At 37.5% G+C, this 17669-nt stretch overlaps 1 protein-coding gene across 1 annotated transcript; it reads right to left on the bottom strand.

Moving 5' to 3' along the window:
- Positions 1-8372: 8372 nt before the first annotated feature.
- LOC125651806 (uncharacterized) lies at positions 8373-17518 on the bottom strand. Its single transcript, XM_048880584.2, has 4 exons — positions 17317-17518; positions 15708-15821; positions 15269-15394; positions 8373-9489 (listed from the first exon to the last, which is right to left on the bottom strand). The coding sequence occupies exons 1-4, from the start codon at positions 17365-17367 to the stop codon at positions 9463-9465; spliced, it is 318 nt and encodes a 105-aa protein (XP_048736541.1). The 5' UTR covers positions 17368-17518; the 3' UTR covers positions 8373-9462.
- Between the last annotated feature and the right edge of the window lie 151 nt (positions 17519-17669).

Raw genomic sequence — 17669 nt, 5'->3', positions numbered from 1 at the left:
AGTGGATGATTCTTTGATGTCTTTTATTTCGAGTTCACTGGGATATATCGAATCGACATATGGATGAAAGTTATTATTGCTCATAGATAATACGTCGTCTATTCAGTAAAGGACAACTGAAGTTTTCCCCGGTTTGTTTTTTTAACACGATATCCACGTGCTCCATCTGACAATCGGCGGACGCTTGCTGCTTGAGGTTGGTCATGACCTTATGGGGGTGTTGAAAACAAACTTAGATTCTACATCTTCCCCAAGTCAAGGGTTTCTGATCCGCTCCTCTCCTGTTTGTGAGGAGAGGAGCGGATCAGAAACCCTTGACTTGGGAAGATGAAATTCTATAGCATGTGGTGTGTTTTTTCGAACTTCTTTATTACTTTTCTCGAAAACAAACACAAAAAAATCTCTACCTATTTAATTTAATTCACAAGTGAAAGTTTGGAAAAATTCCCGGTTGTTTCCACACTAAAATAAAATAAAATAAAATAAAATAACTCACAAACAAATTTCTTGATTTTATGAAGTGGACAGTGAATGTGTTGATTCACGCTGATTTCTCTTCAATTAATGTGATTTAATAACGCAAAGCAATTGTCACCGATATCAATGTTGACCAATTGATTCCAATTTGCTTAGAACTAACCACACAGTTTACATAGAATTATCATACTATTATAACTAGCGGTTCTTTATCTTTTGCTGCAGGAAACTCGTTGCTTTGCGTATAATATCAAAAACACCGAAATCCACGAGGTGAAGAGATAATTGTTTTAAGAAAATGAGCCATGTAGACCTGATCTGATGAGCTTGATAAGTTGGAGAATTTGTTCAAACATCGTTCTTGATACTCTCAATTAAATAAACAAACCAATAAACAAAGCATAACTATCGTACAAAGACCATCGGCATTTAATATCAATATGACTTACGCCACCAAATGATTTGAATATTAAAAAATAAAGTTGAAACAAGAAATCATCCCATTCAAAAATTCACAATTGCTTATGGAAAATAGATCTACACTAGGTTTGTTGCGGTGAGGCGACAATGGTGGTCGACCCTCGGATCCCCTGGAAACGGGGACTGTTCTTCTTTTGGCCTTGCATTTCCAAAACACTTAATTTATTTAAAGAAAACCTTCAAACCAGGACTATATAGGTCGTGCTGACAATTAACAAATGATCGGAGGCATTGAATAGAACACTTAAATATTTATAGGATAATGAATGTTCTATTTCCTTATCTTGATGCACAAAATGCAAGTTCGTTACCTTTGCATTCTTGTAAAAAATTAGAATAGTTGTCTTTTTCAAATTAACAGAGACAATATTTATCACAAAATGTGGACATCTTGTTCAAACAATTCTGAAGACCTTTTTGGGAAGATGATAATAATACAAGGTCATCAGCACAAAGAAGACAACTGAGAGTTTTATCATTCCAATACACTTGATCATCCTCACTATTGAGCATATCTGGCATCTCATTTACAAGAATTTTGAACAGGTCTGGGCTCAGGTCATATCCCTGTCTTATTCCTAATTCAGGAGTGAACCATTTAGTGAGTTTATTGCCTATGCGAATATGCAAGTTATTGGATGTTTACATACTTTTTAAAAAATGACATGATAAAATGAAGCTTTAATGTCAGTTTGAGATAGTCTGTATTATAAAAGAGCTGAATGAAGTACTGTGTTAAAATCTACAAAACAGGTATATAATTTTGATTTAGTCAAGTTATATTTTCAAATTAACAAACGCTTTATCCACAGATTAATAAAATAATCCGACTTATTGAAATGAACAGAACATGTATTTGTCCAGGCAAAGAAACATAACTCTCGCATTCGATAGAATTGCGCGGTTTTGACACTATCCCCCCAAACACCTATCGTGACACTTTCCCTTTTCTAACCCGCGTATATCTACTGCGCAAGAGCGAATTGCTAGTTCTTTTTGAGTTCCATGTCGACGAAAATACAAATTGTCTCGATCACGAAATCCAATTCAACACCATCGCCCGTCCTCGACTGACTTCCAACATATTTGGGTAAAGTAAACACATATAATTTGCGAAAATGTTGCGACGTACGAAACGCCCTTCCAAATCACCTTATGCCAGACCGGCACAACACCCTGCACTTCGTTCATTGCCCACACGGACTTCGACCCCTGCAATTATTGCCCAGACTCAACCCCGTTCGACAACCCAACCCCAAGTGGAGAACCAGATAGAGGACACGCCTCTCGCTCAACCACTAAGGCAGCCTCCCAGCCTCATCACGGAAGCAACTGTATCCACACAGCCACCAGCAGCACCTGAGACACCCTACATAACAGGTGAAAATCCTCTTATAAACATCACTGATGAGCTTGGGGTTCACGTCCCTCAAGCCATCAAAGATAAAATTTGGGCAAAACAATATGTTGATTTGTCAAAACTTCTCGATTCAGAATCAGAAAACGACCATGATGCGCACAAATTTTCAATCATAGAGGGTCAATTAGTTGCAGAACCCAAGGTCAAACATATTAAAATTGCCACGATCGATAACTGGATCGATGCATTTTTAATATTCGCAAGTATATATCTCGCTAGGCACCCTTCCGACATCCAGGCCATCTTGAAATATATCCATACCATTCGCATGGCACATGGCCACCAAACAAATTGTAACTGGCTCGAGTACGATAGGCAGTTCAGGCTAAAAATCTCAAAAAATCCCACTATCTCCTTTGGTTCCATTGATGCTGAGTTATGGCTCATGTATATGCAATCACAGGTCTCCTACTCATCAAATCACTCAAAAACTGCATTCAAGTGTTTCGATTATAATTTTAAAGGTTCATGCCTTAAACCACACTGCACATTCCAACATGTTTGTATGCACTGCAACAAGTCTCATCCCCGCATACACTGTTGGTCATTCAACTCTCCTCAATCCAAGTCTACTACCCCAACTCCCCCTCGTCCAAACACGGCTCAAAACTATCCCCCACAAAGTAACGATTTTCGAAATTACAAACCAAAACATTCTTTTCAACCACAGCGGACGAGATTTAATCAACCTAGGTTCAACTCCAATTAAGCGCCCAGTACTTGCGAAATATTTAGCACTATATCCAAATGCCGAAGATGCCCAATTTTTGCTTAACGGTTTCTCTTTCGGATTTTATTTGAACTACTCGGGTCCTAGAGTTTACCTACATCCGAAAAACATGAAATCAGCAAGCGAGCATGCAAATCAGTTATTGACTATTATTGAAAAAGAAATCGCATTAGGACGTATAGCTGGACCTTTTTCCAACCCCCCTTTCCCCAATTTCCGTTGTAACCCTATAGGCGTTTTGCCTAAGAAAGACGGGGGTTGGAGGTTAATTTCAAATCTATCGGCACCTGTAGGTATTAGCGTTAATGAGCATATTGACCCCATTTTGTGTTCAGTTCACTATGCTTCATTCGACCAGGCAATTTCCTTAATACAAACCTCGGGTAAAGGGGCGTTACTTTGCAAGATGGACTTGTCTAGTGCATTCAGACTTTTGCCAATTCATCCATCAGATTTTGCTTTATTAGGCATGTGTATTCGAGACCAATATTACTTTGATATGTGTATGCCGTTTGGGTGTGCCATCGCTTGTTCAACATTCGAAAAATTTTCATCATTCCTCCATTGGCTAGTAGGCCGAAAGGCACTCAATCAAAATCTCACCCATTACCTTGACGATTTCTTGTTCGTTGGTAAACAAAATACTTCACAATGTTTAGATATTGCCAATAATTTTCAGGCAACTTGTGAGGAATTAGGCGTTCCAATAAACCATAAAAAAACACAAGGCCCGACCACACGATTGTGTTTTTTAGGTCTGGGAATCGATACGGTAGCACAGACCATTTTTATACCAGACAATAAGATTCAAGAACTTCAGTCCAAACTTCATGCGTTAGTCGCTTTAAAAAAGGTTACCCTTAAAGAAATGCAATCATTATGCGGCTCCCTCAATTTCTTTGCTAAAGCCATTCCAGGCAGCAGGGCATTTAACCGCAGATTCTATAACTCCACCATTGGCATACGGAAACTTTACTTTCTAATCAAAGTTACACAAGCAATCAGAGACGACGCAAATGTTTGGCTCAATTTTCTCGAGCATTACAATGGGTATTCCCCCTTTCCAGAATTACATTGGTCTACTAACCAGGCCCTTAACCTCTTTACCGATAGTTGCGGATCCTACGGCGGAGGTGCAATTTTTCAGAATCATTGGGCAGTAATTTCCTGGCCATCTTCATGGGGTAACGAGGTACGACGGGATATTACTTTTTTAGAGCTAGTTCCCATCTTATTAGCTATTTGGGTCTGGGCTGATCATTTTAAAGCACAGAAATTGCTTATAAACACCGACAACATAGCTTTGGTACACATACTAAATTCTCAGTCTAGTAAGTCTCAGCGCGTCATGTCTCTCTTAAGGCCACTAATATTGTTATGCCTGAAGTACAACATCCAGATTAAATCCACTCATATATCGGGCTATAAAAATTCCATTGCAGACTCTATTTCTCGATTTCAGTGGGAAAAATTCAGGACCCTCGCTCCACATGCAGACAAGAATCCAGCCCTCATACCTCCGGCATTATTGACTCTTTTAGACCTCAAGTAGATTGTTTGCTTGACGCCGCCATAGCAAAAAACACAGCATCAACTTATCAAAAAGCCCTAAACTCTTTTCTGAACTTTCGTATCAAATATAAATTGCAGTTATGTTGGCCCCCACCAGTTGACCAGTTTATTAACTATATTGCTTTCTTGAGTGCCAACAAAGTATCGTTTTCAACCGCTAGGTGTTACCTAAGTGGCATTAGTTACAAAATTCAGTTAGAGGGCGGTATTGATAATACTAGGGCATTCATAGTAAGGAAAATGCTAGAGGGATTCCATAGGCTGAACCCAGCAAAGGATACCCGTTCCCCTATCACTCTTCGTATACTGAACCAGTTAATACCTATCCTGCCTGTAGTTTGTTCAAGCTCATACGAAGCCACTATGTTTTCCACCGCTTTTCAGTTGGCATTTTTTGCATTGTTGCGGGTTGGCGAAATTACCTTCACTAGTCATGCCACTCCTACACTGTTGTACAATGACGTATCAATAGGCGATGAACATATTTCGTTGTTTATAACTGGTTCAAAAACGGATCCATACAATAAGGGTTCTACTTTGCACATTCCACTGAACTCCCAAACAGATTCATTGTTCAAGCACTTGCACAACTTTTTGTCCATTAGACCCCAATCACGTGGCCCATTTTTCTGCCACCTTAACGCCAAACCGCTCACTAGATATCAATTTACATCATTATTGCACAGGTCTATTGAATTTATCGGTTTAGATACCTCTATTTTTAAGTCTCATTCATTCAGAATAGGTGGAACTACCCATTTGTTTTTACAAGGAATCCCCGAAGATGAAATTAAGGCTAGAGGCAGATGGAAATCTGACGCATTTAATTCCTATATCAGAGCCTAAAGTTTAAATTTTTTAGTATACCTGCAACATTTCGTGTTCTAATTGAATACCCAAGTTTGTAGGTTCCCGTACTACTGTCTGGATCATTGGCTCTTCCATTATTAATCATGCTGCCCGCCACGCAGAAAAGCATTTCGGAAACCAGCATATGGATCTACTACAGCACAATATCTCAATTTTTTGGTCCGGTAAGAGCGGTATGGTGTGGGAGGAGGTGGAGCCAATAGTTAAAAGTATTGTTCAAAAAAGGGGCAAACCTGACGTTATATTAATTCATGGCGGGGGTAACAGTATTGGTACAATGCCCTTGGCTAGATTGCAAAAGTTCATGAAATTAACTTTTGCAAATTTACAAACTTTTCTTCCACAAACTCGATTCATATGGTCCCAAATTCTCCCCAGGCGTTACTATAGACATATGTTCTCAAATATTGCAGCCGATAAAGCACGTAAGCGTATCAACAAATCTTTAGCGCCATTTGTAATAGCACGCAATGGCGCATACATAAAATACCCAGGACTTCAACAATGTTCTTCCACGTTTTATAGAGACGGTACGCATTTGTCGGATATTGCTCAGGTTACGTTTTTAAACACCATCCGGGATGGATTGCTTAGCATCATCCAAAGAAACGCTCGAATATTTCCTTAACCACACGGCTATTTGATAAGCAGTCTCCCTGTCATGGCTCGAGCAAAATTTTGCCCGCTTGTGGCGGATGTCTTCATGTACGTAAATATTTCTCATACATACATGAAGACATTTGGCCGAATTTTGCTAAGCCTGCCACAGATTTTGTTTCATTCCAGGTCCGTGGCTAATAATTAGGCTTATTGACATTGCATGATTGATATTGATTGATTGACAAATTGAAATGATTGATTGATTGATATATTGATTGATTGACACATTGGTGAATTGAAATATTGATTGATTGATTGACACATTGGTGGATTGAAATATTGATTGATTGAAAATATTGAGTGAATTATTGATTGATTGACCGAAACATGGATGGACTATTGATGCTACAACATAACTATCCAAAAGTCGTTGTAGATCATGGATTTATACATACTGATGTTTTGTATTAATATGAACATTGTCGTTGAATTGAAAATACGTTTTTATTAAGTAAAGCCATGACAAAGACTGCCAATACGTGTTATCGTTCTGTTCTATTGAAATAATTGATTTTGTGCCAAATAACGTAAAAATTAGTGTATGATTGTGATGTCCTTATCTAAAAACACTAAACCCATTACAGTGTACTTTAAACATTCAGTTCCAGAAGTTCATAGAATTGATATAACAACCTTGAAAATGGCAAAGACAGTGGTGTCCCGTGTTTGTAAATAGACTGAAAATGCAAATCATCATGACCAGTAGACTTTTCTATTGCCACACATTACACTCAATATATGTAGACGTTTTGTTTGTTATCAGCTTTTGTAGTTTAGTTGTAGTGTTAGTTTCCTTTTCTATTTAGTTTTCTTTTCTATGTAAATATTCTATTGTCCTGAAGAAGGGACAAGCCGTCCCGAAAATTTGACAATTCACTATCGTTCGTGTTATTGGTCATTTACAATGGGGATGGAAAATACTTTTGAACAAACTTGAATCTGCACTATGTCAGGAAACTTCAACTTTTCTGACCCAGTGGTTCTCGAGTGGAAAATTCTTAAATGACCTCACCCTATTTTTGCCTTTTCTTGATTATCTCCCCTTTGATGGGAGTATGGCCCCTCATTTGAACAAACTTTAACCCCTTCACCCAAAGATTGTTTTTTATGAAAAATAAATGTATCCCCAGCTCTCCAAATTGGAAGTGCACCAAATGAAATCTCCCCTTAATGTACTGCATGGTATGGAGGAGAAAGCATGAGCAGGAACATAGGCATTATGAACTCTGATAAGCCATATAGGAGAAGTGTTCACAAACTATTTTACACCCTCCACCCATCAGATCCACTATAACTTTATGGATAACAATTGGATTCTCATGTCCCTACAATATACACATCAACAAATGGCATTGAAGTACTGTACAGAATTTCAAGTCTATTGGATAAGCCATATAGGAGGAGAAGCGTTCACAAGCTATTTTACATCCTCCACCCCTCCTATATCCACTAAAACTTTTATGAATATAATTGGACCCTCGATCCCGTCCAACAAATATGCACATTGATCTACAAATGGCAATGAAGCATTGTACAAAGTTTCAAATCTCTCCGATAAGCCATATAGGAAGAGAAGTGTTCACAAGAAAGCTATTTTAACATCCTCCATCCCTATTAGATCTACTTTAACTTTTAGGAAAATAATTGGATCGTCCTGTTCCAACAAAATGCACATCTACACATGGCAATGAAGCATTGTACAAAGTTTCAAATCTATCAGATAAGTCATATAGGAGAAGTGTTCACAAACTATTTTACATCCTCCAACCCCCTTAGATCCACCATAACTTTAAGGAAATAATTGGATCCTCCCGTCCTGACAAAATGCACATCTACAAATGGCAATTAGACATTGTATAAAGTTTCAAGTCTATCCGATTAGCCATATAGGAGGAGAGGCGTTCACAAGAGTTTGTTACAGACGGATGGACAGACAGAAAGTACAAAAACAACATCTCCCCCTGGAAGAGGGGAGACACAATTTGTACCAAGTTTAATTGAAATTGGTCCAGTGGTTCTGGAGGAGAAAATGAAAATGTGAAAAGTTAACGACTGAAATAGACTCCGGATAAATTTCAATCAGAAAAGCTCACTTAAACCTTTGGCTAAGGTGAGCTAAAAGCTGGACAAAGCATTATAATATCATGCATAAAAAGATATATAATCCATTTGTAAGTTTATAAACCAAATATCATATTGCAATAATAACCATTACATCAAATATAAACAATGTCCAAATTAAAATATGCTTTTTCTATTATTATTTTATTATTCTCATCAACAATTCCAAGAATTCTTTAGTACATGTAGCACATTTCAATATTTGTAATCCATACCCAACTCTATCAAGGTGACTTCAGGTTCATAGGATAAGTTGTAGTTATGTTCATACAATCATAAATCTAATACACAATTATCAACATGTCACCAAAATTAGGTAATTTACTGACCTACTACCTAACAGCTCAAGGCCCACAACTCTAATTCTACATTCCATGTTATAAGACACTTTTATGAGGAAGAAATCTACTGATAAATTTTCAATGATATGAAATTCAATATGTTTATATCATAATTTCTAGCATACCCTGTACTTTAAAAATGACATAAAGCATTTTCATATTTCGTGTCATCGTCGGAAACCCACGGTCGGTCGCTCTAGAATTGTCTAGAGCGACTGACCGTGGGTTTCCGACGATGATTACGTGTGAGCCTATTGAATGCCTAAAATGTCTCAAAAAATTCAAAGATTATAAAATAAAACAGTTGAGACAGACACATCATATTGTGTTTTGAGATCGTTCATAAAAGTATTTGCATGCAGCAATAAGTGTGAAATACAGAGAAAAACTGTGATTAAACTGAACATACAATAGGAGTGCATCATGGGATAAATATGTACAGTACAATAAGAGCAGCTCAAGATAAAAGTGAACCTTTGAATGTTGATTATTTGCTAAACTCTCTCAGAAAATCACTCTCATTTAGAATATAACTATTTCTTCTGCCTATATATAGTCCATAAAAAAGGAAATATTACATTAAAAAGATTGTAAAATCTGTCTCGAATTTGTCATAATGGCAAAACACAAACACACATAAAACACTAACAGATATATATTCTGCATTTTTCTGGGTGGGTGGTGGTTTACAACATTGTACATTTAGTGTTTTAATCATCCCTGATCTGCAAGTCTGTTTGGTTCTCCGTAAACAAAGAAAAGCTGAGTGGTCCTCACCACCATTCAAGTTGTCAACTATTCACGTGTCGATAATGACCCTGTAAAAAAACAGATTGAACAAGCTAATAAAACATTTCTAAACTGTTTTGTTTACTGTTTAGTTGAATAATCAGCTGGATATATACCATGTTAGTTAAATACAATGATGACCACCACGGTGGTCTAGAGGTAGAGCGTTCGTCCCGCATGCGGGAGATTGGGGTTCCAATTCCAGCCGTGACAGAACTAAGTCGTTAAAACAGGTGGTGAAAGTTCCATCTCCAAACGGTCGGCATCAGGTGTGAATGTCATGGGTCCTCGGAGATGACCTTAAAAACGGATGTCCCATGTCACAGTAGGTGTGACACGCTAAAGAACCCTCACATGCTCAATGACTGTAAGCGCGGAGCATTACTAAGGCCTAAATTCGAAGCCCTTCACCGGTGTTGGTGACGTCTCCATATGAGTGAAAAATTCTCGATGGTCCCCATCGTTAAACAAGATACAATCAATCAACAGCCCTGAGCGCTAGTACCGCATAGGTCGTGACGTCTCCATATGAGTGAAAAATTAAGGATGTTAAACAAGTTACAATCAATCAACAGCCCTGAGCACTAGTACCGCATAGGTCGTGACGTCTCCATATGAGTGAAAAATTAGGGATGTTAAACAAGATACAATCAATCAAATATTCAATGTATAACCAGTAGTACATTAACTGATTTATCATAACACAAAATGATTTACAGTCTTCCAATACAAACTTCTCTCATGAGACCAGTGAAACAAAGCAAGTTTTAATGAGACCACAAAAATATTTATCCTGCAGCTACCTTCTTTACTGACCAAATACAGATCAATCCCAATATATTCAGTTGTTGCTCAAATATAGCCTGGTGCATTCCATTTAATAATTTTAATTGTGAAATAGTCAAGTTTTTTCCAAGTTTACATGACAAAACTGTCAAGGCAATTCTTTTCTACTTCATTTTCCGGATGTAAAAGGATCAATTTCCTGTAGATACGTGGGTTAAATTGATTCAAAACTTTGTGCACTTTTTTCTAGAATTTTATTGTGATGAAGCAACAACATGCAATATACATAGTTATGAACAAGAGAATATATCTAAAATGACTAGAATTTTTTTATATAACTTTATGGTAACATTTTAAGTCAGACAAGCAGTTTGAAAATGGTATGTTGCAAAATCAGAGTGACCTCATGTCACATTCATATATCAAACTTCATTAAAACACTGCACCATCTTCTCCCTCTCTGCCTTAGAGAGGAGTCTCGGCACTCATCTTCTCCCTCTCTGCCTTAGAGAGGAGTCTCGGCACTAATCTCACACTCATTTTCTTCATATTCAATCAAATTTCAAAATGTGCTCCATCATTTCCTATGACCTTCCAACTTCCGGAACAATCTCCTATACAGTGCACCAGTGGTCCAAGTCTATCAACACTCTAAATTCTAGTTGTGCATAAGGGTTACATCCTAAAATTTAGGCAGGGTCAGTTGGTTTTGTTCACAATTTTTAAAATCCACAGACTGAATTAAAGCAGGGGGGAGGGGGGCTGCAAATTGATTGGTTGCTAGATGCAATGTTAGGTCTGAAGTGGACTAACCCCCATCCCCCAAGCCTCTGTTGTGTTTTCATTTAAAAAATATGCCTAGCAAAATAGTCTGTATATTACCAACATTTTGAATGATATGAACATCTGTCAAGACTCCACCAGATGTTTCTGTACTAAATCCAAATGAACAGCATGGAATAACTCACACTTTACAAAATATCCTACTGTTAATTGAAATGGAGCTTCTTTTTTTTTTTAATGATTGTCATTTTCTGTAGGCTTTTATGCAACAAATATGGATGTAAATACAAAAATACCAGAAACGGTAAATAATATGCCAGTCACAAGCTTATGTGGGGTGTTTTTCTTAAGCCAGGAGTTGTAGAACTTTATTAAGGTAGCATCATACTTTCTTTTGCATTGAATAAATAAAAGGTTCTTAGCTTACAAGCTGTGACAGGAGGTTGATAGACAAACAAGAGTTATGTGTATAATATAATTAAATTCCCCAAAATTGACAAAGATCAATAATCTGTAATTATTTCAACCATCAGAGAAAATTAGAAAATTGTTGGGAACCAAAGGCTTGCAATATGCACATCTTCAAGGTGTTTAAAAAGGCCTTAGCTTGAAAACTCAGGAGTGAAAGGGACAAGCCAAGTAATCACTTCATAATATTTCCTCCGAACTAAGTTCAACAACCTGTAATTTTCTCAAAACTTGAAGAAAATTAAAAATCCTTGCCATATACACATCTTCAATACTAATACAAACACTCTGTAAAACATGTAACTACCTCACCGTGGTAAATTACCACCTCACTGTGTTAAACCACACCTCACTGTGGTAAAACACTACCTTCCTGTGGTAAAACACCACCTCCCTGTGGTAAAACACCACCTCCCTGTGGTAAAACACTACCTCACTGTGGTAAAACACCACCTCACTGTGGTAAAACACCACCTCACTGTGGTAAAACACTACCGTAAAACACTACCTCACTGTGGTACAACACCACCTCACTGTGGCAAAACACTACCTCACTGTGGTAAAACACCACCTCACTGTGGTACAACACCACCTCACTGTGTTAAACCACACCTCACTGTGGTAAAACACCACCTCACTGTGGTAAAACACCACCTCACTGTGGTAAACACTACCTCACTGTGGTAAAACACCACCTCAATGTGTCAAAACACCACCTCACTGTGGTAAAACACCACCTCACTGTGGTAAAACACCCCCTCACTGTGGTAAAACACCACCTCAATGTGTCAAAACACCACCTCACTGTGGTAAAACACCCCCTCACTGTGGTAAAACATCACCTCACTGTGGTAAAACACCACCTCACTGTGGTAAAACACCACCTCTCTGTGGTAAAACACCACCTCACTGTGCTAAAACACTACCTCACTGTGGTAAAACACCACCTCACTGTGGTAAAACACCACCTCACTGTGGTAAAACACTATCTCACTGTGGTACAACACCATCTCACTCGGTGAAAGCGAAATGTCGTCGGACCGACGGACATGTCCGGTAATTTGACTCTCAGTCCGGTAAACTTTGTTATATTTCCGGTCCGAATGTCTGGTGACTTTCTGGCAACGGTTTCGGAAACTACGCAGCTTTTCCCCCCTTATATAACTGGTACCGATAAACGGTACCGTTCCCAATGCCAAAAACCGTTGATTTTTCCCAATTTTTAGACCAAACATTCCCAATTCACTTGCTGAAAAATAGACCACTGAAATCGTAATTTTCTTAGTCTGAAACGTTGTATGAATTAACTAAAATGTTCACTTCTGGTATTAAATCGAAAGTACAGATCATGGCAGTGTGTTTTGTAGAGCTACGACGATTCCTTATGTTTCACAACAACAGATATTACCATAAAAAGTTTGTAAAAAGATGAATACTTCTTGTTTTGTTGTATTTTCTTTTAGTTGAAATCATTTGCCTATTCATTGGTATAAAATTCCCAATTCGTTCGATTTTGACGCTCTTTTTCCCAATTGAATGGGTACCGGTACCAGTGGGTAGAAAAAAATCACTGCTATGTTTCGACTTCCAGTTCTGTTTATAAAAAAACCCATACAAAAACGCCAACATGTTCCAATTAAAATGGAACAGTAATGCAGTCCCCGGTAAACCTTTAAATCGAAAATCCAATGACCAGCAGGCTCAAAGTCTTTCATGTTTTAATATGTTTTAATATGAAAATACTACTACTTTTTTTCAGTCTGGTAAAATGTGATTCAGTCCGGTAATGTTCCTGTGTTTACCAGACCGAATGTCCTGTAAAACATTTCAACATTTCGTGATCACTGCTCACTATGGTAAAACACCACCTCACTGTGGTACAACACTACCTCACTGTGGTAAAACACCACCTCACTGTGGTAAAACACCACCTCACTGTGGTAAAACACCACCTCACTGTGGTAAAACACTACATCACTGTGGTAAAACACCACCTCACTGTGGTAAAACAATACCTCACTGTGGTACAACACTACCTCACTGTGGTACAACACTACCTCACTGTGGTACAACACTACCTCACTGTGGTAAAACACCACCTCACTGTGGTACAACACTACCTCGCTGTGCTACAAGTTTGATGGACAACTCATGTATTCTCTATATAACATTGAATTTCAAATAAAGGGGCAAAACTCCTGCAAGGGAGGTCAAAATGAATCAAAATTGCAACATGATTTAGAGTGACCCACAAAGAAGGTACAAAGCAAGTTTCAACTTGATATGTGGCAGAAAAAATGAAAATAGAAATCCCGATTGGGTGGACAGAAGGAACAGACATCACTGTACTATGTTAATAAGTCCCATCAAAAAACAGGTATATATAAACACAAACATTTGCAACATACTCCGTTACCTTCAATTTGATAGAAAACACAGTTATGCCCATATATATTCACACCTGTGTCTTAGGTAAAGGCCCGGTCACACAGCATTCCACATCTAAATCACGTACAAAAAGTTATGAAAATCTGGTGGACGTGGTCGTAAGTGGTAATTTTGGCTTGGCCGTGCTTTGTACGGGGTATGGCTGTTGGTGGCTGTTCCACTGCTGAAGCACTGCCTAAGCACGGCTAACCACGTCTATGTACGCGGAAAAATCCACTTGTCAGTGATAAGCCGCAAAACACACGCTATTTCCCTTGATACCAACGTCCGATGACCGTGTTCTGCCTGTGACAGACCGCTAAACTTTCGCGTCTTACTGCATCTCCCCAAGTTTTAATCACTACCGGAACACGGATTATCACGTTTGTTTCACGTCTTTACCATGTGTGCCGCCCGTGGTTGTCCGCGGGCTAAACTTTTGAGCAGTTCAAAACTTTTTGCCGCGTCCGACGCTGTTCCGATTTCTCCCTGCGTCCTGTCATGTCTATAAATCGACTGTAGCTCGTCTTAAACTCGACATCAACACGAACAACATCGTCTGCTTCACGGGAGACCACTTTTTGATGGGTTTTGGCCGTGATTAAGCCATAAAGTGCTGTGTGACCGGGCCTTAAGCTAGATTTATGGAGTAAGCCTAGTTCAAGTAAACCGGGTTTAAATCCTATTTGAGCTGAGTTCACATAAACCTCACTTGTGTTTCACACTTAAAATAAAACTGGTTTTTCTTGAACTCCTGTTCTGTTTGCTTTTTTTTCATTTGGTATTACAATGGCTGGGAAGAAAGGCCCAAATTTTACAGAACTAGAAAAGTGTACCCTTATTGATTTAGTTGGGTCAAAAAAGGATATAATTGAAAACAAAGCTACTGATGCCAAAATGATTAACAAGAAAAATTTGGAATGGGAAAACCTAGCTAAGAAATTTAACAGTAGAAATGGATTTAATCTATCACGGATCGTTATAGGTTGTCTTAAAACCAGTTGGACAATAAGATCCAGCCTTTCTACTCCATCTATGTGGTCTTCCATAGTTAGAATTACACTACCTTTAACATTTAAGCCTACCCTAGCCCAGGTTTAGGTTTACCCTAATTTCTGAGATGAGCTCACTCCTGAGAAGCAGGTGTGAAACAGGTTTATAAAATGTGAGCCTTCTTACAGGTAAACCTGCTTTAAACATAGGTGTGAATACGGCCATAAGTATTCTATCACCATTGAAATTTTCTCTTTTGGGATATTACCCCTAAATTCATTTTTAAATTTAATTTAATCCTAAAATAAAACTATTAATTTATCAAAACGGACAATAAGAGATAACCCTTACCGGTTCTCCTGCCAGGCACCTCTCACAGTGCTGCTGTGACTGGTGGTTATTGAGGCCCTGCAGGGGGAAACTGTTGATAGGGAAGGTTAGTCTTTTGTCATCTGTGCGTGTTCCACGAGATTCTCCCTAAAAGAATTGAAATGTAAGCTATCATTCGTCCATCTGCTGACCATGTCAGCTAAACTTGGCCCCATCTGAGTTCATCAACAGAAACATATAGAGTCTTATGTATATCAGTTACAGGGTTATTGAAAGTTTCCTATTTGCTTTCACAGAGTGGATAAAGCATTTTTCACATGTGTTGAATTACAATTAAAAAAATTCTTATGTACACATATACATTTCTGCAGAAATAATATTGTGAAAATAAAATATTCACAAATCCTTTTACAGAACCCATTACATTTCAGGTTTTTTTTAAAATCCCAGAGTTCTTTACCTGAGATGCAAAATTTTCATCCACAACTTCCATTCTCTCTATCAGCTGAGATTCCTTCTGGGCTAAAAGACGTAATATCTGCTGCTCGTTTAGGATATGCATGCACTGTCTTTTCTGAAAATACAAAATACTAGTGATGTTAAAACATGAGTCAGATTATAACTAGGCACTCCATGGAACAGCCAATTATTGAATATGAAAATCAGTACTCAGAGGAAATATAAAATAGGGTAGATTTACTTCAAAATTCTTTAAATTAATAGAAACTCAAAGATTAGATCTTTGAATCATCAACTGATAAACATTATGGATCTTCTAATCAGAGCATTTGGTATTTGCTTATAATTACCACTGTGACATTTAACACAAGATGAAAGCATTTATATCATATTCTAGACTATCTGATTGCTCTGAGGAATTGGTGAATTTTTCGCATACATAAAATAATTTCTAATAACTAGAAATATCATAGTCAAACTGAAAATTATTCGATGTTTTGTAAAGTAAAATCAATTACGTCTAAGATACAAATCCCAGTGACGTTTGACTGTCAGTGAACAATTACGTCTAAGATACAAATCCCAGTGACGTTTGACTGTCAGTGAACAATTACGTCTAAGATACAAATCCCAGTGACGTTTGACTGTCAGTGAACAATTACATCTAAGATACAAATCCCAGTGACGTTTGACTGTCAGTGAACAATTAAGCCATGCAACCAACACCTTCCTCCAAAGTATAAAGATATTTTAAACAAAGCAGAGAAATATCAGTTTGATGTGGACAGAAAATGCAGAAAAATACTCATGTCCATCCACACTAAGCTCACCGCCATTTGGTGATACAATCAACTTCTATTCCTTTCAAGAGCATTTTCTCATCAGCAGGGTTGATTTTTAATTACCAAGCAATGACAGAGATAGACTTTTTTCCTTGTGCATTTGACCAAATAATTTTTCTGAACAAAAATTCAGTTAGCTTACTACAAAACCCATTAAATGATCAAGAATTCTGTCGCTTAATATTTATCTAAAGTAAACCAGGCTGTAACAAGTGAATGGCCAAGGTAACTTCCTCATACTGACCGATGGTAAACTGAAATAGATAGTTACATGATTAATCATGCAACATACTTTGATTGAAAATACATACAATTTCATCACATCCTGAAATTAGAATTTTAAGGGTGGAACAAGAACATCAAAATACTTAATATGTTCATATCAAGGTAGGATAATCGAGTAACTGTATAGGTATATAGTTCTTTAATGACATCACCAAAAAATACTTATGTTCCTATCAAAGGATAACGGAGTATAAACTGTAGTTCTTTAATGACGTCACTACAAAATACACATGTCTTAATCAGGTGTATTTGGCAAGTTGCAAATTTTGTAAAAATCAGAGGAAAGCTTCAAATTAGTCATGTCAGACATAACTAACATGGATAAATAAATAAATCTACCACACCAACAAACAGTGCAGTTTATGTTTTAAAATCAACAAAAATTAGCTTGGATATGAGGAATGTCCTACTAAATCTGGGAAAGAATGAGGAGTGTTATATAGGCCTAGCACACAATTATTCATTTACAAATATGTACTGTACCTTTACAGAACCTCCAATGTCATCACAATTAAATCTGCGTTTAGTTGACATGTTTTTGAAAAGTTCACCATTAACACTACTAGAACAATGCAAAATTTCACTAATCAGTCATCTCTAATCATATTTAAACCGTTAAACGCGGTAATTTTTGGAAGCATGGCTTTCTGTTTGCAAACAAAAGTGTTTCTAAAATTCAATTTCCATATCCGGATTTGTTTAAAATAAATTTTCGTCAATTTCTGTCATTATTATCATTAACATGTTATTTCTAGTACGATAAGGTTTATTCAGATATTGCATATTTGTCATCTAGCCTAATATATATGAAGCATAACCATGACCAACTGACAAGC

This window comes from Ostrea edulis, chromosome 5 (genome assembly GCF_947568905.1).
Source record: "Ostrea edulis chromosome 5, xbOstEdul1.1, whole genome shotgun sequence".
Taxonomy (NCBI): Eukaryota; Metazoa; Mollusca; class Bivalvia; order Ostreida; family Ostreidae; genus Ostrea; species Ostrea edulis.
The sequence above is the reverse complement of the archived record's forward strand: the minus strand, read 5'-3'. Positions and strand labels throughout refer to the sequence as shown.

Excerpts from the sequence above, each read along its gene's own strand:
- LOC125651806 (XM_048880584.2), bottom strand. The coding sequence starts at position 17,367 with ATGTCAACTAAACGCAGATTTAATTGTGATGACATTGGAGGTTCTGTA. Across the intron at positions 15,822-17,316 it reads ACATTGGAGGTTCTGTAAAG|AAAAGACAGTGCATGCATAT; the intron begins GTACAGTACATA and ends TTGTATTTTCAG. Across the intron at positions 9,490-15,268 it reads GGTGCCTGGCAGGAGAACCG|GGTCATTATCGACACGTGAA; the intron begins GTAAGGGTTATC and ends GTTTTTTTACAG.